The sequence below is a fragment of the Calonectris borealis genome, chromosome 17 (genome assembly GCF_964195595.1).
Source record: "Calonectris borealis chromosome 17, bCalBor7.hap1.2, whole genome shotgun sequence".
NCBI lineage: Eukaryota > Metazoa > Chordata > Aves > Procellariiformes > Procellariidae > Calonectris > Calonectris borealis.
The window spans coordinates 6,849,178-6,872,986 of record NC_134328.1 but is presented as its reverse complement, the minus strand read 5'-3'; the positions used below and the strand labels follow the sequence as shown (position 1 = coordinate 6,872,986).

The following is a 23,809-nucleotide window of genomic DNA, read 5'->3' as shown; positions in this document are numbered from 1 at the left end:
GAGTGACTACTTTGTCAGTCTGATACCAAATTCTTTAAAAAGGGGTGTGCACTCAGAGTGGCGTTAGGATTGCAGTTTACACAACGCGCGTGATACTCCTCTAATGTGATACTGTATAGAAGTGTTCCACTAATTCCTAACTTAACTCTGTTGTAAGTTAACATTAGCTTTCTGAGCACAGAGCCTTCCAAGCACTTTTCCTCTTAATGCATCACTGAAATAATATATTCTTTGCTGAAAGAAAGAATTTTGCTATCTCGGGGATACTTGCATGTGTGTCAGGATACTCCAGCATTGTAGCCAGGAGCAGAGTAAAGTCAGGAGCAAGTGGGCTGACATTTCTGAGCTGTGCTGACCACTCCTGCGGAAGGAAGAAACAGAGGTGGCTGAGAAGAACCAAGGCCTGGAAGAAGCTCAGAGATCTGGAGGGGAACTGTAACACAAAGCAACCAGCTGGAAATCCCCTGCCTTTCAGGGCAGAGGGGGAACCCCCAGTGAGTTGTCTGGTTCACTTTGTGTTCTGAAACAAGCAGCAGACTTCACTATTTCGATGCAACACTAAACAGTGGGTCAGCTGTCCATAACAGTTTCCCTAAATGGAAGAATTTCATCAAATACACACAAAATAACCAACATATTACAGAAATTAAAGGAAGGGAAAGGTAGCTTCACAACTAGATTGAGGTACTTACACTGGAACATGTCACACCCACCAGCACATGCAGTGGAATGAAATCCCCTGTTAAGAAACAAGGGTCAGCTGGCAGCACCAAGTTCTGCTTTACTGATCTCCAGAATCAAAGACAGTGCAACTTCTTCTAACTAAAATGATCAGAGATGCTGAACCCGTTGCAAACATCGGATATCTGGAAACACTGAAATGATTCACAAAAGCAGCAGTAACAACTATTTCCATGCCTGAGCAGATCAGGCAAGGAGCGAGTTGATCCTTTCAAGGCTGTTGGGAAGGGCTGAACTTTCAGCAGCTATGTTATGAGATTCCAGTATTGCATTCAATGGATGGAATAAAAGCGGGGTCAGGAGACTGCATTAGGCTTAAGTCAGGTTAAATGATTCAGAAGCCAAAAAGACCCATCATTTTTTGGGTGCTCCTCACAACAGTAGTTTCTTTCCTAGTTCAGGTTGGCTTCTATGCCACAATGCAGTGCCATGCCGAGATACTCAGGCAAGCTAATTTGCATATCAAAAGTAATTTAGATGCATTAGTGTGGCATTCTGCCAGGGGTAATATGCGAGGCCTTCCAGAGCTGGCATCTCAGGGCACCATGCCATGTAGACAATGCCCTCCAGAGTTTGTTGTGGCATTCACATCATTAATTTTCTACTTAGAATCCTGGCCTGAAAACATTCTATCTGAACTTTTTCATCTCCCCAGAATTAGAAAGTTAATTTTTTTTTTTTTTTGGAGTTTTGATTGGACTCCTAGCACTCTTCAGAGTTGTAGAACTTCCTGTGTTAGCTGAAGATATCTGCAGCATCTAGCTACTTTTAAGACAACTCATAGTGATCCAAGACTACTGCCAACTGAAGGAGTTAAGTAACATGAATCCATGGGAATACAGCTGCACTCACTGGGCATTCCCTTCACTATTGTCAATGGAAAAGAGATTGTGTTAATATTAGTTTGGGAGAATTTGACATTCTGGTCAGATGCTCAATGGCTAGATGTACATGCTCAGAGATTGTAAAATGCTCTTGCGTTTGGTTTATCACCAATCTGATGAAATATTTTTCCCCTCCTTGTACTTCCAAAGGAAGAATTGAGAATAAATAGAGGTACGTCCAAACACAACAACAATGGTACAAAGCAAACAAAACAACAGCCACAAAGAGTATGGTGCAAAGAGCTGGAATGCAGATGTCCGAGACTTTTATCCTTCATCTACAGCTGTTCATATTAGTACTGGAGTTTAATACTGGGAAGCTGAAAAGAAACAAAGGCTTCTGACCACCAGATGCAGGAAAAGGCAGGGCTGGGTCCATAGTACAATATAAAAGAAGCAATTGAGAGGCATGGGATTGTTTTCAACCATAAAAACTGGAGAGTTACAGAATGAGAAGACAGATATCTGAGTTTCTCCTACATTTCCTCCTCTCACCTCTCCTCAACTCTCTGGATGCACAGAAGCAGCATGCTTCAAACTAAAAATAGTAACCATTAACACAACAGCATCCGTTACATCAATGCACACAAAATGTCATTGCTCAGGTTTCTGACTGCAGCTTTGACTGCCTGGAGTTTTGGGAGGTTATATTTAGATCACGACAAAATCCCTTTGCTAAAGCTCAAGTCAGTACAATAATTATACGCACACCAGAGTGCTTTCATCAAGTCTTTTCCAGCTGTCCTTCATGCATGAGACCCACAAATATGAGAACTATGCTTTAAATTACTCAGTGTCTGAAGTGTTTAATTTCCTCTCTGGGTGACATTCAGTTCTGAACTCTCCCATCTCCTGGTGAGGAAATTATCAGTTACATAATTACAGATGTTAGCCCAGGAATTCTGAACCTGCAGTTACTATATATTAAAGTGCAATTATGGTCAGAGATGTGACCACATAAAAATGGCACCTTCTTACTCAGCAAATCTGCTAGATACACAGCTAGACCTTCTGATTTTGGTGACAGAAATAAGTCTATATTGTTCTTAGTCTGGTTAAAATAAATCTTTAACCAATAGTTTATTCTCCAAATATGTTATTTTGGGTCCATTAGAACTGCCCACAAATTAGTGCAAATTTGAAAATAGTTTTGACCAGAAAAAGCAAATAAGACATTTGGAAAATTGTAGCGATTTCATTTGAACATATTTTTAAAAAGGCATGGCATTTTCTTGTTTCAAAGCAGGCTGAAACCAATTTTGTCAACATGAAAAACCTAAACAAAACAGAAGATACAATTCTCAACAAAACAAGATCCGTGATGACTTAGACAGTAAAACTGATCACTCATGCAACATTGCTCCTAAAAATGAGAAGACGACACATTTCCCTCGAAGAAGTTTCTAGCTATTACGTCATCAAACCTCTAGCAATATGGCAATATCAGAAATGAAGCATCTGTCAATCCTCTGCCCTTCTGCTCTGCAGACAGTCATACGTGTTCATGACCTGCACGAAAGAGCCTATGCTGATGAGGTGTGATTATTCCAAGTTCGGTGTATATGCTCTCTTCGATGTTAAAGACTTGTTCTACATGCCCTTTTGTGTAAGGCTGCAGATTCGATTTTGAATGAATGTTTAAGTACGTTCTTTATTGTCTGTTATGGTCAAACCCAACTACAACTCAGAAGAAATTCTAGCACCTAGCATCAGACAATGAACTTCTCATGATCATCTGATCAAATGGAATACACTAGGGCAAACAATGTCTGTCTTCTGAAGTAAAACAATTTTTCACACCTGAATATCAGAGCAAGTGCATTTCATCATCTGTTAAAATACTTCAAGAAGCCAATGTGCAATGATCGCTCTTTTGGAACCCTTGCAAAATCTGCTTGCTTGCTTCTGGTGTTACTCAAGAACTGAATCCTTCTGAACTGGAGATCCAGGGGAGAGTGTCCTAGCATTATTATAAATGCATCAACTCTGATCCTAGAGGCTCATAACAACTAAAAGCAGTGTCCTATTTCTGAAGATCAGTGGACTGTTGTTGAGCGAGGCTCTTCTAGGCCAAGGTGAACCAGGAAAAGAGTTAGGCCTACGTAGATTAGAGGAAATTTAGGATACATAGATCTCATGAACAGAACCCAAACACTGCAGTCTGGTAGAACTCCACATTGGGAATCTGGGGATCTCTGTCAAGGATATATGATACAAGGAAACTTACAGAAAACATGCACCACTAAGAAATGCAGTGTCTGGAAAAAACAGTGCTTCAACAATTTTCAAGCTATTCACCAAATTTATGAGCGTTTTTAACATTGAGTTGCTGAAGAAAAGCACCTATGCTAACACCCGGCTGCTGACACGGACTGGGTTCATAATCAGGACTAAGAATGACATTGCCAGGTGATCATGATAGAAGATACACTGATACATTCAAGATTCACAGGCCTTATGTCACTTCCTCACTGCAAACTCCCCTGAGGATACATCGTGATTTGATGATAATGAAAAAGCAGCACTGAGGGTGTTCTTCCCAGCACCTCTTCTAAGTGCATCACAACAAGAGAACCTTACCCAAAATGAAAGACCAAAGAAATATGTTACCCATGTTTTCTCTGTAAACTGGCTAACAATGTGCACTCTGAAAAAAGCTCTTCAGCCATGCTGCGGGAGCGCATCAGTGGAAGAGAACAGCTGGCTTTGTCCCCCGGAAACCTCAAGTGTGCTGCACGGGCTTCTTGTGGTGGCAAAATGCTGTACACCATTTAAAAAAAAAACGGGTTTCAGCACCATGGAAATACCTTCAGGAGTACTGTTTCTGAGGCACAGGGTTTTTTATTAATGCCCCTGCTTCATCAGAACAGCCCCAATTAGGGAAATGGAGCTTTGGAAGCTGAGCAGAAAGGAACCGAGGACTCATGCTGAACCACAGTTGCCACTGGCATCTCCCTGGCACTTGCTGGAGACTCACTTATGGAACCCTTTACTGTGACAGGGCACAAATCCCACCTCCCTCACTCCCAAATATCCACAGTGAAGCTTGTCTTCTAAAACCTAGGCACAATCTGCATGCAAGGACAGATTATTTCCTCCTCTCTTGATACTCTTCTGTTAACTGGTTCTTACTCAGACTTGAGGCATCACAATGCTACTAATGGTATTCCTACATTTCTTTAAAAGTAATTATGGATGAGACCAGCTTTTTCTATATATTCTGAATCAAATATATGTTTTACTTCCTTCTGCATAAGCTGCTTCTTCCCTAGGGGATCATGAAAAGCTGATGTACACATGGTTTGCAATGCACTCCACAGACAGCAATGTAAGCTGATCTCAGTCACACTGTCTCTATCAGAAGACAAATTCTCACCAGCGCTCATCCCTGTGCATTACAGTTTCATAATTCTTGTATTGTTGCATGTTTGATAAATAAGGAACATTACATAATTCTTAAATTTAACACTAATAAAGTTACAAAATTATATGTTCATATACAAGAAAACACTACCAATGACTACATACACCAGGCTTGAATTCAGTCAAATGACAGGATGTTAACATTTCTGGTTATTCAGCACCACTCTGAAACACAGTAGACAATTTGACAGCATCATTCAAAAGCCCTCTAATTTTGATACCCCTGCTAACGAATACTAAAATATATTAGTACAGCACATCTTGTTGGTAGGCAATGATTCTAGCGGGTATTCAAGGCTTTAACTAAGTTCACCAGTATGTTTTTCAGCAGCTGACACTCAGTCCTCACATCTGATACAATTTTTGGGCATGGTCTCAATATAACACTTTCTGACACTATTTTAATAATTGTCACAGCATAAATAAAAATTAAACAAGGGGGGGTAGTTGGTAAAGCTCTACGAGTAATGAATGGCTGTATAATTGCTGTCCGCTCAAACCTGATGAACTGTGAAAGCATGAATTTTGATTACGAAAGCGTAACAGAACATACTTTGATAGGAAGTTGGCCTGTGGCTTAATGCAGTTAATAAGAATTTGAGGAAATGGCTATTATGTACATGCTTTCTAATTTTCAAACATCTCAGGAGAGCTGCTCCAAGTGAAAAGAAGTGTGCAACTTCAAATTATGATACATGTAAATTAGGTAACTTTGCATTTAAATGAGTCCAGCTGGTAACTAGGTGTATATAATAACTGATCTTGCATACACAGTATGCTCTATATACTTATTAGTCAGAGGATGGCACACATACGTGATTGAAAATCGGGCCAAGTTAAAAGCAAAACAAAACAAGAATCTACCACAGGAAGTATTTCACAGTATAAGAAACAAATTACAATGAGAGAAGCAATGGTAGGATCACAAGCTGCAATTGCACGATCCTTAGTATGGGTCTGTGCTTTCCTGGATCACCTAGCAGCACCAATCTGACTGATTAGGTTGGCACACATGATCATATTATGGATGTAGCAGGAGAAAAAATAATACAGCTATCAGGCATAAAGTCAGATGACACAAAAGTAACTCGTCAAAATGTTCTAAACAACCCGGAACTGGCAAAGTGAATTTGTATCATATGACTACTTCGCATTTTGTATGTCTGGCATGCTTGAGCTAGCATTATGAGTCCAAAAGCCAAATTTTATTTACTTTTGAGCTACAGAATGCAGGTACTCATTTATTCCACGGTAAAAGTCTGTGTGTTGTAACTTGTGCTGCATTTCAGCAAGATAAGCCATCTCACATTACCTTTGGTTTACTGAAGGATAAATGTATGCACAGACACTAACTATTGTAAATGATGTATTGTCTTTGTTTTTAATTTTGATCTTTGTTTCAATTTTTTTAAATTTTAAAATACACACAAAAATTATTCATTTACTTGAAATTGTGCTGCTTTTTTGAAACATTTGGAACCAAAGCAGACAAATTCTCAGCAATGAAATGTGATCAGCTGGGTGAGAAAAAAAAGGGAAAAAAAATTCAATGGGAAAAGGAAGAGTTTCTAAAAATACCTTGTTGTTTAGCTGAGTTTGATGTGGTTTCCATTGTTCTAACCTCATTCACAAGTTTTTTCCCACCCTACCTACAACTTTCATACAAGACACACATTGTCATAGTATTGCCACAAGTCTTAGAGATTAGGGCTAACTAAGGGGTATGGGAGCTTATGACAGGAAACTGCATTTTCAGATAGCGTTAAGTCATTGTACTTACAAATTTTAAGAAAACGTTTCCCAGTTCATGCTGAGACTGAGGTTCTGGTTGTAAACAAAATTCCAGGGCAGCCAGGAACTCCTTGTGAACACCAAGAATGTCTTCAATGTTAGAAAATAAGATCTGAAATACAAAGAGAAAAACATTGCTAGCTGTTAATATATCTGAGACTGTTTTGTTAAAGTAGTAGCACCAAAACATTGTGGCTCTAGACTTGCTGTGATAGGATCTAAAGCACAGACAAGGACTTGTACAGAATGAATTACACTGTATTTGCCCCTTTCCTGGCCCCCTGCGGAAATCTTTATTGCTACTGAAGTACCTGCTGTAAATGAAGAGTATCTTACCAGATACCTGAGCATAATGAATGTGAGCAACCTCTTTCAAGTCTAGAGAAGATTTCCTATGAGACCAACCAGGTGAATGGAATCACAAGGACCAAACTCACTTTGCAGGAGATGGAAGCAGGAAGTCATTTGCCTTTCCTGCCCATGCATTAGAAATCACTTTCTAGAAGAAAGGGACTTGAAGCTATCACACACAAAGATGTACCTGTAAATAAGAGACCAAATCTCTGCCACATGGGATCTAGCATTTCACTAACAGGAGTACAAAACAGTGTAAAAAGCTTGCAAACCACAAGAGCAGCATTTTAGATTTCCCTTTCACTGATCTCAGTGGTTCTAAAAGGCGTATGTAACGGGATAGAGGCCCCTAGTTTAGACGTGTACTAAAAGGTAATTGTGCAATCTCACAGCTAAATGATCCCTGGTGATTTGAATATGCATGTGCTAAGGGGAATAAACTGCCAGGGTGAAAGCTGCTATAAATACATAAGATTTTGTATTGGGTTTGCATGGCAAGGTTTTGGTAGCGGAGGGGCTACAGGAGTGGCTTCTGTGAGAAGCTGCCAGAAGCTTCCCCCGTGTCCGATAGACCCAACGCCAGCCGGCTCCAAGTTGGACCCACCGCTGGCCAAGGCCGAGCCCATCAGCAACGGCGGCAGTGCCTCTGGGATAACATATTTAAGAAGGGGGGGGAGGGGGGGGGAAAGAAACCTGCGCAACAGCAATTGCAGCCAGAGAGAGGAGTGAGAATATGCGAGAGAAATAACTCTACAGACACCAAGGTCCATGAAGAAGGAGGGGGAAGAGGTGCTCCAGGCACCGGAGCAGAGATTCCCCTGCAGCCCCTGGTGAAGACCATGGTGAGGCAGGCTGTCCCCCTGCAGCCCACGGAGGTCCATGGTGGAGCAGATACCCACCTGCAGCCCAGGGAGGACCCCACACTGGAGCAGGTGGATGCCCGAAGGAGGCTGTGACCCTGTGGGAAGCCCACACTGGAGCAGGCTCCTGGCAGGACCTGTGGACCCATGCAGAGAGGAGCCCACGCTGGAGCAGGTTTGCTGGCAGGACTTGAGACCCCATGGGGGACCCATGCTGGAGCAGCCTGTTCCTGAAGGACTGCACCCCAAGGAAGGGACCCACTCTGCAGCAGTTCATGAAGAACTGCAGCCCGTGGGAAAGGACTCATGTTGGAGAAGTCAATGGAGGCCTGTCTCCCATGGGAGGGACCCCACCCTGGAGCAGGGGAAGAGTGTGAGTAGTCCTCCCCCTGAGGAGGAAGAAGCAGCAGAGACAATGTGTGATGAACTGACCGCAATCCCCATTCCCTGTCCCCCTGCGCCGCTGGGAGGGGAGGAGGTAGAGAAAACTGGGAAGAAGAGAGGGGTGGGGCGAAGGTGTTTTTAAGATTTGGTTTTATTTCTCATCATCCTACTCTGATTTGATTGGTAATAAATTAAACTAAACTAATTTCCCCAAGTTGGGTCTGTTTTGCCCATGACAGTAATTGGTGAGTGATCTCCCTGTCCTTATCTCAACCCATGAGCCTTTCGTTACATTTTCTCTCCCCTGTCCAGCTGAGGAGGGGAGTGATAGAGCAGCTTGGTGGGCACCTGACATCCAGCCAGGGTCAACCCACCACAGCTTTATAAATCTTAATAATTTTCATACAAAAGATGAGAAGAAAGTGTGAATACACATATAGGAGATGGAATGCTACCTACATGGGGAGAGAAGTTCTGATACGTGGTGACAGAGCCATCAGTATTGACAGCCACTGGAGGAAAACCTGAATGGGCAGAGTAAATCCTGGAGTCTGCAGTGACATACATATTGCAGACAACATTTTCTATCACTTTGCTTTAACTATGCCACTTGCAAAGAGAAGATCTGCAGTGCAGTCAAACCAGCTTTCTCATTGGAAGCAGCTTCCCGGGTCTTGCACAGTGAGGGGGCGCACACTCCTCTGAACCCCAAAGCGTGCAGCCTGACGGAGCCAGCCTTCATCTTCCTGGCATTCGGTGTGGGAAGTGATCAAGCCTGACATCTTCCAACACTTCCCAAAGCACCTTATGGTAGCACTAAGCTTTTCAACTTTATGCAGTGGAATTTATTCACCAGATGTGACACCGATTCAGCCTGGTGGCTGGTGATGTGGCAGTAATTCAGAAAAACAATAATCTGTAAATTAAGTCTAATTATTAAAGACAAGAACGAAACCTCAATTCCTGGTTTAAAACCAGTTTCTCTCTGGTTTTCCAGGAGTAGATAAGATCAGGAATTCAAGGAGCCTTTGTCTCTGCATATACCCAGGTTCAACTCTACACCTTCTGTTATTCAAGGATAAGGCAGAACTATTTCTCTCAAACTCCTCCTGCAAGCTGGCTGCATGTGCGGAGCAGAGCCTGTTGCTTGTCTTCCTTGTCTTTGCTCCCCTCTCACTTCAGCAATAATGAGATACGGTAGTATGCACCATCATTAATGCGTACTTGTGCCTCATAGCTCCTTTCTAGCTCTGAATAAACTAAAAGATTCAAACACTGCACTTATGGGCTCTGAACATAAATAAAATAAAGGACAGGGAGCTAGGACCATTTGATTGCTTCCAGGAAACGTTCCATGCTAATCCAAGCAGAGCATACGATGGTTCTGTCACATGGCTGAAACTGATGTGATGACACGGTGGCCTCTTTCTGCATGGCTTTGCCAGAAGCTGTGCCAAAAGGGGATTAACAAGGAAGAGGAAAACATCTGTCAGGGATGATTTTATCCTTCAGGAGCAGTCTTCAGGGGGTATGTTTTGATCCAAGGAATATCTATGTAATCTAATGAATTCCGTGGTGGTCAGTAGAGCTCTGCTTGCAACAGAATTCACAGATAAGAAGAGACACTTGAAAATCAAGGCAGCAGAGAGACCTTGACTGCATGTGCATATCTAATACACAGTTACCATTTATAAGCCTCATGCGAGGATCTATGTCTGGCAGCTTGCGTACACCCTCAAGTTGTACTGCCTTCAATCTCCTGTATCAGTAAAATGACATCAGCGCCCTGCTGTGAATGTAGCATAATACTAACATATCAATAAAGTTATTCCCACATGAGGCAGTGAATAACCTAAAAACATTTTTTTATGATGTTGCTGCAGCTGTTAGTTACTGGAGTACTTGTAAAATCTGGGCCTGGCACAGGACTCAATGTGGCCTTTCTGGAAGGGGATACAGTGGTCAAAGATTACTGAAATCTCCAGTGCTTAGCGCCAGCTGTAGGAGAAACCTGCAAAAACAATACTGGGAGCGGTAACCCAAATTATCTTAAAAAGCACTTTCTCCTTTTGCTCAGAGGTGAGTGACTGCCAGAATACCCTGTATTTTCCTCTAGACATTTCTGCTGCATGAAGAAAGAGAGGAGAAGACAGGCTTCTCCTTGCATAAGCTGCCAAACCATTTATACATCCTTGCTGCTGCCAGCCACTTCACAGCTCTCTGGTGACTCAAGATACATAATATTAGCAGGCAGAGTTCTCAGAAGTCCCAACACCACCTCGCTTGTCCTGCCTCTACCAGCAAGGGGGGAGAAAGGAGAGGGAAAGAAAGAAGAAAGATCTTTCAACTGCAGGAAATAAAATGAAATTATTTGGAGTGGGGGGGAAGGGGGTGAGAGGGGGAGATAATATTGAGTCTGATCAGGAAAACTGTGCCGTTCTGATTCTATTTCACCATCAATAGGTGTAGGCCCTTTATTACTGAAGAGAAGCTCTGTTATTGAAAGCTGGGTATTGTATTAATAAGAATAAATGAGGTCTCACAGTGGCCTCAAAAAGACCCCCCAGGCACTTCAAGAATGACACAAAAATGAAATGGTACTTCCCCAGAGGAGTGTGATGAAACTTCAAATAGAAATACATTTAAATCAGCAAAAAAATACGGATTCTTCTGCACAGGCTTTGTGGGCACTGCATCTGATTATGTGGCAGTCATAATTAATATTCATTTTGACGATATATGAATAATGATAGAATAATAACTTTCACCAACATCTGCGGCTGTTCATCAAATTGGCAAATGGTTGTTTTTATTTCCCATGCAGAGCTTACTTTTTGCACACTTCTTTGCACATGAGATCTATTGTCACTAATCACTTGTCTACTTTTTCTTCAGCCACCCCCAAACTTACTTCAGACCCTAGATGGTGAGTTTCTGGGGAGCAGGGACTTCCAAATTTGAAGACAGCGAGAGGCTTAGCTCCACAAAGCTGCCAAGCCGTCTTGCTGATGCCAGTCAGTCGATACTACAGTATTGCTAGCCTGTAGAATGAATAGCAAAAATGGGGGCTAGAGCCCTGCTAGGATTTCTATACATTCAAGTAATACTAGCATGTGAAATGGAGGAACCAGCCTTGGGGAAACGTATGCCAGTTGCAGTAGCACTGGCTGGTGTGATATACCTATTATTGCTGTGCCCTGCTCCCATAAGCATAAAGGGCAAAGTTTCTGTGATTTAGGAACTACAGGATCAAATACAAGCCCTATAAGTAAGCCTTTAATGGCAAGAAAACTGCACCCTGTCCCACTGATCATCAGGTTTCACTTGCATATGTGTACAAGGAGGAGTTTTAAGCCAAATTACTACAAGAAAGTGTTGTTGTATTTATGAAAATAACCAGCAACAAGGCCTCCTGTGACCACAGCTCTGTGTTCTATGTTCCATATCTCTTTCCGGTGCAAAATTCATTCAGGAACCTCTTCATGCAAGGGTCTCCTGCCACTTAGTCCTCCCACAAGAACTCAAATTCCTTCCCATTAGAACACAAAGGAATATTCCTGCCTCCTTCTCACAAGCCCTATCAATTTCAGATTTGTAGAAGATGGCAGATGCAAATTGGCTAACTGAATACTGTCAAGCAAAATAGACAAGGGCTGTGCATTCCCTGCCTTTCCTCTCAAAGAGACTGAAAAGGCCTCTCTGTCCTCTACCCATTTCACAAATCTTGCCAAAAGTTAGTATCTTTGACAACACTACACTGTTGTCAAATTTTACTGAAATTAGCTGGTGGGATGAAAAATTGCTGGAAGATGACAGCTATATGAATGGGCAAACAGATTGACAGATAAACTGTCAACATGAGCCCCTTTTCCTTAGGGAACTAGTTTAATAATAAGCATCAATATGACATGAGGATATTTGATATTCATATCCCTGAACCTATCATCTTCCCTACCAAGAAAATGAGGAAGATAGAAGAAATACCTTAACATTCTCTTCTGTTATGTACTTCTCAGCTTTGTCCACTGCATTCTGGCGGATCCGGTGAAGAAATGCCTGCAGAGATAAAAAAAATTATGTTCAAACAGCTTGATACAGTCTGATTTCACTCTTTTGTATCCTCTACGTTCCCATTAACACAGTGCGGCTGATTACCTTTAAGACTGAAAGAATGTAAACATTTACCAAATCAACACCACAGTTCTTAAACTCAGGGTAACACCAAAGACATTTCCTACAATGTTGTTGGGTTTTGCCTGGCCATAAATGTCTTCCCTCTGTTGAAACTTTTAGACTTAATTATCTAAATAGACCACAGCAAGGGTCTCTGTTTTTTCTTTGAAGGTTTTCCTTCTCTCTAAGATGCAGCTGTTTTGACTTTGGGAGGCAGCATGCCTGACACACATCAAGACATATGTCAGCAAAAAAGACTGCAAAGAATGACAAAAGGACATTCATGCTGCTGGAGCTGAGCATGTCAGAGCTATGAGCTAGGGTTATGGACAAGTTCAACAGACTCAATACTTGGGGAACGGAAATGGAAATCACCAGACAGCGCCTGGGACAGATTCTCCTGTTCACTGTACTACATTTCGTTAAAAACAGACAAAACAATGCTGGAACTTTATGCCTAGGCCAGGTTTCCTCTCCCCTCAGCTCTGCACAACTTTGGCTTTAACAGGCAAACCAATAAAAAGCTCCAGGCCACGTACAAATGATCCCGAGTATCAGCCTTCAAAGTGTAATTCTGGCTACTGGAAGTTGGGACCTACTTGCATTTGCACTGAACATACCCACAACGTATTTGATCCAGTGGGAAGGGTTTAGCAAAGCACACTATATGGAATTTCTACCTCAAGTCTCCACTGTTTTAGCAACCATTGGCTAAAGGGCACTTCCGAACTGAGAGTAGAGAATTTTACCTTCCACAGGCATCACAAAAGAGAGATGCAAATACCCGCAGGTGAGACTGAAGGGAAGCCAGTGAGGACAGAATCTGCTGTGATAAACTACATGACCCATGCACAGAAGGCTAGAGGGCTTTCCTCTCTGTCCTTGTTAGTAGTTTCTAACTCTCCTCCCACACAAAGGAGTGAGCCCTGGGGAGTGCTGTGAACACGGAAGAAAGGAACTTACCCACCTGAGACAGAGAGGGGAAGTGGGTCATTTTTTTGTATTTATGGTACAAAGCAGCTTTGTTACATCTTTATAATAAAAGGCTTTTAAAAGTTGAACTATTCCTGAGCAATGCCCATGTCAGCTGATGCACACTCAGCTTTTTCTTTTTTCCTTTTGCCTGTTGGGATTGGCAGCAGCTTACAACCTGATAAGAAGCAATGTCACTGAACCAAACTTAGAGCTTATGGAATGCCTTCGCCCCCGGTATTTTCGTTGGAAGACAGTGAACATGTCCCTCTGTCTGACTTGCAGCACTAAAAGGGGCACGTCTCTGTTTCTGCTTAGCCGTGGCTCTCTGTCACTTGTCAGCCATTCACACCTTACAGGATAGGCACCAATAAAAAAGAGATTAATTAATGAGGCACACAGACCCTACATTTGTTTTCAGCCCTGGATTCTCAACCTGCTTTTGAACAAATTTCAAGGACTATAACCACGTTGCTCCTCTTGTATTGCTAAACAGGAAGGAGATCCTGGCTAGATTCCAGCTAGATATGGAGAGCTTGGAGCAGATTGTGTGGACTAAGAAGCCTGAAGAACAGATTCCGACGTTAAAGGAACAGGACATGTGTGCCAGCAGCGGAAGAGGCATTTTATAAGAACCAGCCAGTCCACCTTGCCAATAATGTGGCCAGGAACTGCTGCAATGTTAATGTACTGCCCAGCACCTTGGCAACAGTCAGGGAACTGTCTGAGATGAAGTGCTCAGCATGATGACTAATGGCAGGAGGATTGACAGGAATAGCTGTTGCCCTCCTACTTCAATGTTGGGTGTGATATCTGAGCATTAATAATCAGGCATCTGATTTATATGAGGTAGCACATCATATTAAAGTCACTCATTCTCAAAAGATAAGCCAAGCAGAGACTTTTCCTTACTTTAATCACATCTCTGTTTGGAGACAACAAATCCAATTGGAATGATTAATTAATCTACACAATTAACAGCGCCACTGGTGACTAATAGTTACCTGCATATTAGTCCCAGTATGGCCGGTCTAATAATAGAAAGTTGGTAAACAGAATTGCAAATCACATTAACTGTTACAGGCTAGTCAATAAAAAAGCAGAGTCTCTGTTTATCTAAAAAAACAGCTTTTCTGTGATGCTTGTCTGAAAAGATAATGTGAGCATGACAAAGGGAGAAAAGGAGAGAGAAAAATCAAACAAAAAATGAGAAAGGCATAGAAGCAGGGAGAGAGTAGAAAGGATGAAAGACATGAGGGAAAGAGGCAATCAACTTTGTAGATAGTTTGTCAAATCTCCTACAGCCTCTGATTTGTCTTGATGTGCATGAACAGCAGTCTCTCCAGTAATAATAAAACAAGACAGTTACAAGAGATTTTGGTCTTAGAAATTTAGTAGTCTAGTTTCCAAAATGCGTTGCCCCCAAAAAATCAAAACTTAGTGGATGCAGAACTATTTATTCCCCATTTTTCAATACCTTCTCATGTGCAAACAGAATCTTTTGCAACAGAGTCATTCAAGTTAAAAAGCATGATAAACACAAGCTATTAAACAGCAGGTCATAGAGCTAATGTTGCATGCCCTGTTCACATGACAACACCACTTTCCTTCCAAACCGCTTCTAGCTTGGAAAAAGCAGCCCTTTTCCCAGAGATGTTGTTCAGACATTCAGGCCAGTGTTTTCCAAACTTCTTAAGATTTTTTGTGCTACTGGTTTTAGTAGGCTCTAAGCTCATCCGTACCAACACCATCCCTCTATTCACCTGGTGACACAGGCTCTCAGATCCATTACACAGGCAACACAGGCAACTCTCTCCGGGAAACATAGCTACAGGGAGTGGTATGATGTTTTATTAGACCGATTGATTTATCCGGAAAATCAGACAGGTATTTGGGCCAGGACGTGACAAATGTGATGAAAAAAGAGAGAGGGGGTGGTGGTGAATATTAAGAAACTGCCATGCCCACATCTTATTTATGTTCCAAAACATATTGTTATTAAAGAGGAAGTAGTTGAAGAGTTAAAGGGTTTCCTGGCCACGTAAAAAGTTACTGAGGCAAATGCTCTCTCTGGCTGCTCCAACGTCTTCACACTCCACACAACTCGTATATGAATTCAAGGGGTCTAGTCCTTGACATTTTCCATGAGGAACTTTCAGGAACCCCTCAGTTATAACCCTCTTCATCTGCAACACTTTTGATCTCTGCATAAATGAACTCACTATCCTCCAGGGATATGTGGAAGCATAGGGGTCACCTTTCTTGGGAGCTCTTGAATAACATTTCTAGGACTTGGAGACTCTGAAAATCATTCCTAGGACACAGCAGGATGATCACGATCACCTCTCCGCTGCAATCAAAAGCTGAACTCTCTACTGTGGCGTGCTGTTGGTTTTCTACACTTAAAAACTATCAGGGATTCAGGGAAGGACAGCAGCTTATAATACACACTATACTGAAACCGCAGTCACACATCAAATCAGTAAGACGCTGTTGAAGAGCTAGAGAGAGACGACCAGACAACAAAAGTAGACTCTGTTCCCTTCTATCTGCTTGTTGTATGCTGGTCAGGACTGATATAAGGTTAAAAATTTGACAAAAAAAAACAGAGACAAAAAGATGGCAGATAAAATGACATCTTTCCTTCTTACCCCCATAGATGCTGCATTTACTTTCTTGCCATTTATAGTGTTCTGCTGTGCTCACACTGGGCCAGATCTCTGAGCAACCCAAGCTATATGGTGGACTACTGCTTGCACAACAGAATTGGGGAAAAGGACTGGTAGAGCCCATGAGCCCAGAACAAAAACAGGTCACGGCACAATGTAGGGAAAAAATGTGAAACCAGACTGATAAATTTTCATTCTCCTGATAAAGGTCTGTGAAGGTCTCATCTTCCATGCATGTGTGCGCTAATCATTAGGAAAACAGCCCACAGAGGATTTGTTTTTGTTTAAAATTCTGCTGCTGCATCAACATAACATTTATTTGTGCACTGTGACTTGTTGCCCTAGAGGTCTGCCTCTTCCAAACTCAGCAGGCCATGTCTGATGCTCCTCATGTCATGCATAAACACAGTTTATAGTTTGACTTATGGTACAAATGCCTTGCAGGATTCAAGAAAATCTATGACAAATCAGAATGAGTAGAGTGAAATGCTTCCTTTCTGCACCATGTCATGTTGGGTAAGTTCCTTCCAATAAATACTAAGACAAACACATTACAAATCTAGAATGCAATTTAGGTATAAAAGTTCATTTCAGTAAAAAGGCTTTTTAATGGCCCCTTTTTCAGGAAGGTGTTTTGTTCTTCAGTTCACCATCCTTACAATCTACTGCTGCAAAGCAACCTTGTTGCTTTGAGTGGCTTTGCTGCACCACAAAAGCACGAAGCATACTTTAAGGAAAGGATCTGCTAATTGTGAGTTTTTCTCACATGAAACAGACTGAAGCAACTGGGATTTCTCTCAAATGCTTTTCAAATGGCCCTTGTTGAATTTTCACTTGTAGCCTTAACTTCATTAGGGAAAATTAGTGTTTACCACCTTCTATGTAGCATAAGTAACACATGGCAAAGACTAGGGACAAGGCAGTGATAGTTTGCTTGTGCCCCTTCTCAAAATTCACGTCTAAGGCAGATACTTCCTCAAATGTTCAGAAATAGCAAGAGATTTTTGATTAAACAGCAAGACAGGCAAACTGTGCATAACCCTGAGGGAAACGAAAGGGAGAACAGAAACAGACAAACAATGATGAGGCAACTGGCTACCATATCCAGAAGGAGCCATATCTGAAAGCACAATCCTGTGAAACCCGTTTTCTGAACAAGTGACTGGAATTTCATATTGGCCTTAAGAGACAAATGAGACAATTTTAAACTCGTCAGTGATCAGGACTGATTCAGAACAATGCAGGGATCCAGATAAGCCTAGTATTTTCAGGCTTATATTTCATTTATTCATTAAAATGAATAAATTGCTTAAGAGTTGTGCAATCAATTGTTTAAAGCTTCTTGCGAGTGCAGACACTTTGATTCCAAGAAAACGTGCTCACAGTGAAAAATGAAAAGGTGATATGAACAATGAATTTCATCACTTGATTGTCACTAGCATCTTCACCTTGGAACTACAGGATAGGTGCTATGCATTAATCTGTCTCTAACAATACAGAGTAAAACTTGTCATAAAGATTTGAACAAGAACCTGCAGGTGTCATTTCAATTTCTTTTTTTTCATCACTTGAATAAGTGTTGCCACTAAATGTGGCTGTCAGATAAGCCTTTGCTCCACTGCAGTACAAGTGAGATACCAAAAAACTCCATTGTCTTCAGCAAAGCGGCTTAAAAGTCCTGTGGGAACACGGCTCTACCGAAATAGTCTGATGATTTAAAATGAATGTTTGCTGAAGTTTGTGTTTTAAGAGCAGGTGCATCCTTGCTCATGTTACTCAATTGTTAGCTTTGAACCTTGTCATCCTGATCATGTTCTTTTGCTTTCTATCAGATATGCAGTTTATAAGCCAAAGCTCTACACAGATGACAGGAAACATAAATATCCTGCATCCTATACGTGAACCGCAGTTCTCACCTGCACTGAAGTCTGAAAGACAATGTAATAAATAATCTCAAAATAACGTAACAATGACTGCACAGAGCTATTTATACAAAATAAATCCCATCACTTTTTTTCTTTTCCCTTCATAACAACTAAGTGCATTTCTATGGAAAACTAAGTCTTTCAGCATTTCCCTCTCAGCATGTTGTAAATATCTGAATGCAGATCTTTCACTGAATGCGAGCACAGCTTTGGGTTACCAAACAAATGGGAATCAAGTAATTTCAATTGGAGGTGAACCTACTTCAGTTCTATTGTTCCTAGAGTGGTCTGCAGTACTGCACACTGTTAACCAAGATCTACTGACTTCCATCCCAGAGACAGCTGCATTTTAAAGACAGATGAAGTCATTCTTGTGTAAATTCAGACAACTGGTTTTCAAACATCTCTTACCTTCCTGGACAAAAGCCAGCATAGACATGTAGAATACTGGGCCTGATTCAGGTTTTCCAGTTGTGAAATTTCAGTTAGAATATTGGAAATCAGAAGCAACTCCTTTGACATCACTAGCATTACGCATGTAAAATGAAGCAAGACTGAAGCAACTCTACTACTTTTAAAGAGTATATTACTGTACCTCTTACACTGTAAACTGGCAATCCCTTATTCACTCATTGCTCAATTAGTGGCTGCTATATTAAGATTTCTATAAAAACACATTTTAAATTATCAGTGTCTGGTAAAGGAAGAAAGACCTTAAGCATCAGATGAGTGCATTATACTGGAATTCCTGCACAGAGTATTTCACCTAAGAAGAATATTTTTCTCTAGATCCTCTTAAAACAATAAAGAGCCGCAGCTGGGAGTGAGAGCAACTCTGCAAAAAGTAGCTCAGGTCTACAGCCTAATTAATTCATCAGCAAACAGCTGAACAGGGACTTGCCTGGTAGGCAGAGGTGTTTAGTAAGAGGAAATAGCATCAGAAATATCTCTTATTGCCCTAATTTCAGGCTTCCTGTGCATCAAATTGGCTTTAAAGCCTCAAAGCTTATTGGTACATATTTATTTTTTGATCTATCCCCTGAAGAGGAACTAAACTATTAGCTAACCAAGAAGATTTTGAGAAAAAAAAAAAAAAAGAAGTAATGTACATTACAGAATATCAAACACATTCTCTGCAAACAGTTCAGGCAGTCTGAGCTGTAAGCTTGCATCACTGCCTACTGCTAAGCAGAAGGTCAAATAGACTCTACTGTACAGTTTTTAAAATGACACTTCTTTTCCAAAGGTTACAGCATAATCTTGGGCTATGTTAGACATGAAATGAGGTGAACTACTTATACTGATCACCTGTGCTCTATGATACTCATTTCACTATTTTTGAAAGCAAATACGAAGATCTCCGTCTTCAGAACTGCTACTCCCATATCCCTGGGGACAATGTCCTTCTTGCTCATATGCCCCAGCTCCACCCCCCACACCCACACTTCCTTCTTTTAAGACGACTTTTTTCATTCCAGTGTTGTCATTTAGAATAACAATCATTTCACACACACAAAAGCATGGATGTTACAGCATGAATCATCTCTTCCCACAGAAGACTGCATGACCATTTGCAAAAAAAGTAGACTACATCTCAGTCTCAGGTGAAACCGCAAAGACCATCAGAAAACAAATGCAGCTTCATCTGCAAAATCCAGATGTATCACAGGGGAGAGATCTTTTTATCTGAAGCATACTTTCAAGAGGTATTTTTTATGATTGTATAGATAAATAAGCAACAAATACATCTATACATATTACAAAACCTCCATTGATATTGACAATTTAATAAACATAAACTAAGCACTGATCATGGCAATTTGAAACCTCTTCCCCAGTTCTTAGTCTGACATATGGTGAATCCTGATAAATGAAATATGGGGAAGCATTCAGAAACTCAGCTGTTTAAAATTATGTAAGTGTATGTATGAATAAAATGCTTGAATAAATAAACTGGATTATTTCTTTATATACTACATAAGAGAAATAGCCACTGCTTATGTAAGCTATATGCCTGAGATCTTTCCAAAAATCAAACTGATTTGTCCTTAACCAATCCTGCATTTTAAGGCTCATGCAGTTATGACCACACTTGCCTGATTTATCTTATATCTGTCTTGCCATTGAGTGTTATACTGTCTATAGCATCAAAGTTAATGAAAAACAGTTGCAAAATATTGGCATTGCGTAGCACTGCGATTTTCAGCGGTGCTTGAGGGAGTCAGACATTCCAATTGCTTTTTACTTACTCTGACTCTCTTGACATGGGTCTACCACAAAATGGTTTCTGTCAACAAATCACTGTGGCTAGGATTCACCTCATCTAATTGCACCCACCTAAAAGTTGAAGCCTACCCTAAGTTAGTGATACAGGTTCCCTCTACAACAGAAAACAATGGGCAGGCAACTTCAGAGGATGAGTCACTGCACTCTAGGAGTGATGTTTAAGGAGAAAGGCTGAATTACCCTCTAGAAAAGCCTTTCTCTTTCCATCAAGAGACAACCTGGGTGACAAGTTTAGATTAGACCACCCTCCTTGCCTGTACCAGTTTCACAGCATCTGGAAATACAAAGTTCCAGGGCAATGAGTGTTACTGAATCATTTCTAAACATGAACCAGTGACTGCATCTCTCAACATGGATACTACGAACATGGGGGCATTGCAAGTTGACACATGCAAAATTAATGTGCACAGACATTCTCAGCACGGTAGTGTTCTGGGACTCATCACAAATGAATTGATCTAGCAGCACTTCCCAGAAGAAGTGATTTACAAAGAAAGCTCCGAAATGATCCCGGGCTATATCAGTATTTCCAGATATGGAAATACTGATATTTACACCAGAATTCTGCAACAACAAGAAAAGGTCAGACCAAATTCATTCATGCATTGACTGATGAAGGAAGGTGAAACCAAAGGGAAATGAGAGTGAAATATGTTGCAGTGTTTCTCACTCCAAAGAGAGATTCCTTTCTTAAGGCGGGTTTGTTTTCATTTGAATTACAAAAAACTTTTTGTGAAGTGAAAGAGAGACTGGTGCTGCAGAGGGGTCCATTGTCTCTTCTCTACCATCGCCCTGACCTCTGCTATCCTCTCTTCTCCTCAGTCACTAATATTTGCATCCTCAGGCAGGTCAGAAGATCCCAGTTCATTTCAGGGCCCAACAAAAGCTACATTTTTCACCTTTGAAATTCTTCAGGACTCATTTCTACTAATTTCTTCATATCTCCCGTACCCTGTCTCTCTCGACTCCTCTTCATGCTCTCCCTCCTCTCCAACACTACCCCTAAATCACTTTGAATATCCTCATTATTGTAGATTTAAAAAAAAACCCCTCTTCTCCTTTGCAGACCCACAGCTTAAGCATACCCTTGTGTGAATATCTATCCCTATATCACTCCAGCCCATTTTTAGTATCAACAGAAAATGTATTTGTCTGGATTTTCAAAGGAGCTTAAGAAAGTTATGTGCCTAATTCTCTCAAGCCTTTGGAATATTCTGTCTTTTATTGGCCTCTTCATGTCTTTCTCCCTGTTCTACAATCATGAGATGATTTTGATCATTTTACTGCACTGGGGAACTTTTCAAATGCTTTCAGGATGTAGTTTGTTTGAATAGTGTGTTTTACTTCATTCCTTTTTTATGCAGAGCAATAAATCCTGACAAGTCTGTGTCTGCTTAGCCTTTATGTTACTTTAACAAAAGTTTGCTTCAGGAGTAAGGGCCCAGTAAACAACATATAAATACCTCAGAATTTGACCCATATTACTTACATTTGCTATGTCCATAATGGAGAGAAGCCTGCAGACTGCAACCAGTTCTAGATTAGTGATGTCTCCAACTACTAAGATTCTACTCACTACCAGGAAATGTTTAATCAGGTTTCAGGCTCTACACAGCTACTCCTTTTTCAAGAGGGAAGTAGAAGCATCAGAGTGACTAGAAACATCAAGTGGTCCCCAAAAGCAGTGAAGTCCAGATGTTGAATGTAATTGTAGCAAAAATTGGAATTTCTTCAATCAATATTTCAAGATTCCAATCTAAGATAAAGAACTTAGATATCAGAAAGATTATTCTCTCCCTTTTCTACTCTTTCTCTTTCCAGTGATGGTGGAATTAAACACTAAATGGACAAGACAGAGAAAAACTTTAAAATGAAATCTAGTATCATTAAAGTCCATGGAAATTTTTTTATTAGTCACAACATAGGCTAGGACTTCACCAGTGTTATCCCCTCAGCGGGTAAGGATCACAGAGAGCAGATAAAAGCTTAAAAAATGTTGAATCTTGTCCTGCATAATGGTCAGGCAAACAGAACTGCCAAAACGTGCAGGGGTGTAAATCCACATAAACTTCACTGGTTTGCCTGTGAGTAGACTCACCTGACAACCTGGCCCTTAGTCTTCCAACTGAGTTTATGGGATGATATTGAATAATACCAATTTTCAAGCTTAGATTGAATCTCTGAGCTAACTGAAACAGACCATTTCAGCTTACTGCCATCAGGTTCACGGACACTTGTTCTAAATTATGTTGTGAATCTACACTGGGCCCGAGTACGGTGATCTCGGGTGACCCACAAACTTTATCTACACTGCAAACATGTAACAAAATTCCAGGATCCTATTTCACTAGGAACATTTTGTCTATGCCCAGCTGATATGTACTTAGAGTCTCATAAGCCAGTTCAGCATCAGACTTTGGATCTAAATAGTGAGATTGCTTCTACAGGTATGTTCTCAAGGAGATGTCCATCTGATCTCAACTCATGTGTATATAAGTGGCTAACAAGCTGAACGAACAGCATTCCATGCACTGACTTACACATGCTGGCTTTCTATCAGGTATCAAATCAAACTCTCAAATGCACGTATAATGTATAAATACTTGTGCTTGATTCTTAAGTTTAAAAGTACTTAAGAGCACAAGCTAACTGAACAGAACCGTACCTTCTCAACTGATAAAATTCAGAGCTACAAAAGAATCAATCAAAATGTCAAAACTAGACATTTCACCTTAGAGAGGTCCTCAGAAGTATTTGTGTCAGATCTGTTTATGCACTCACAGGTTTCCTATTAATCAGTCTTCACAGCTGAGGTAAAACGGGAGGCACTGAAATCCGTAGGTACCTTATCCAGAAAACTAGTATTGCAATTGGCAGCAACTACGAGAAATCCCAGTGAAACTGTCCTGATTTCAGGCATATCGGCCACCAGATTTTAGGCAGCAAGTAGTAATAACTGCATTTGAGAATCTCCATGCAGGTATACTAGGTGGAGTCATGGGTCAAGGGACTTAAATTCCAAAGTTATTTCTAGTTTAGGAGAGTATCCTGGTATCTGCCTGTGCAGCAACTGCAGTCAGCTCCCCCAGGCTCCTTAAAAGCAGCAGTGTCTGTATGGGCTCCCTGGCTGGGGCTGTAAAATCTTACGGAACTTTTCCTCCTTCATAACCAGCAACTGGGGCTCTGGTGCAGCACACAAGCGTTAGCATTCCTGGCCTTTGGAGCTTGAAATTTCCTGCTGGGAGAAATCTGCTTAAGTGCCTGTGGTATGACAATGGGGAACGCAGCTTTCCATGGAGGCAGTAGAAACTCCACAAAAGGCCGTGACGTTCTGGGATTCTCACCAC

At 41.1% G+C, this 23,809-nt stretch overlaps 1 protein-coding gene across 1 annotated transcript in view; it reads right to left on the bottom strand.

Annotated features, from left to right (window-relative positions):
- The window catches only part of PREX1 (phosphatidylinositol-3,4,5-trisphosphate dependent Rac exchange factor 1), a 115,665-nt gene extending 92,283 nt beyond the window's left edge, over positions 1-23,382 (bottom strand). Inside the window, exons 1-3 of the mRNA XM_075167058.1 lie at positions 23,308-23,382; positions 12,422-12,493; positions 6,829-6,951 (exon numbers count right to left, since the gene is read on the bottom strand). Coding sequence (XP_075023159.1) covers positions 6,829-6,951; positions 12,422-12,493; positions 23,308-23,382 — 270 coding nt within the window. The remainder of the gene's footprint in view (positions 1-6,828; positions 6,952-12,421; positions 12,494-23,307) is intronic.
- Between the last annotated feature and the right edge of the window lie 427 nt (positions 23,383-23,809).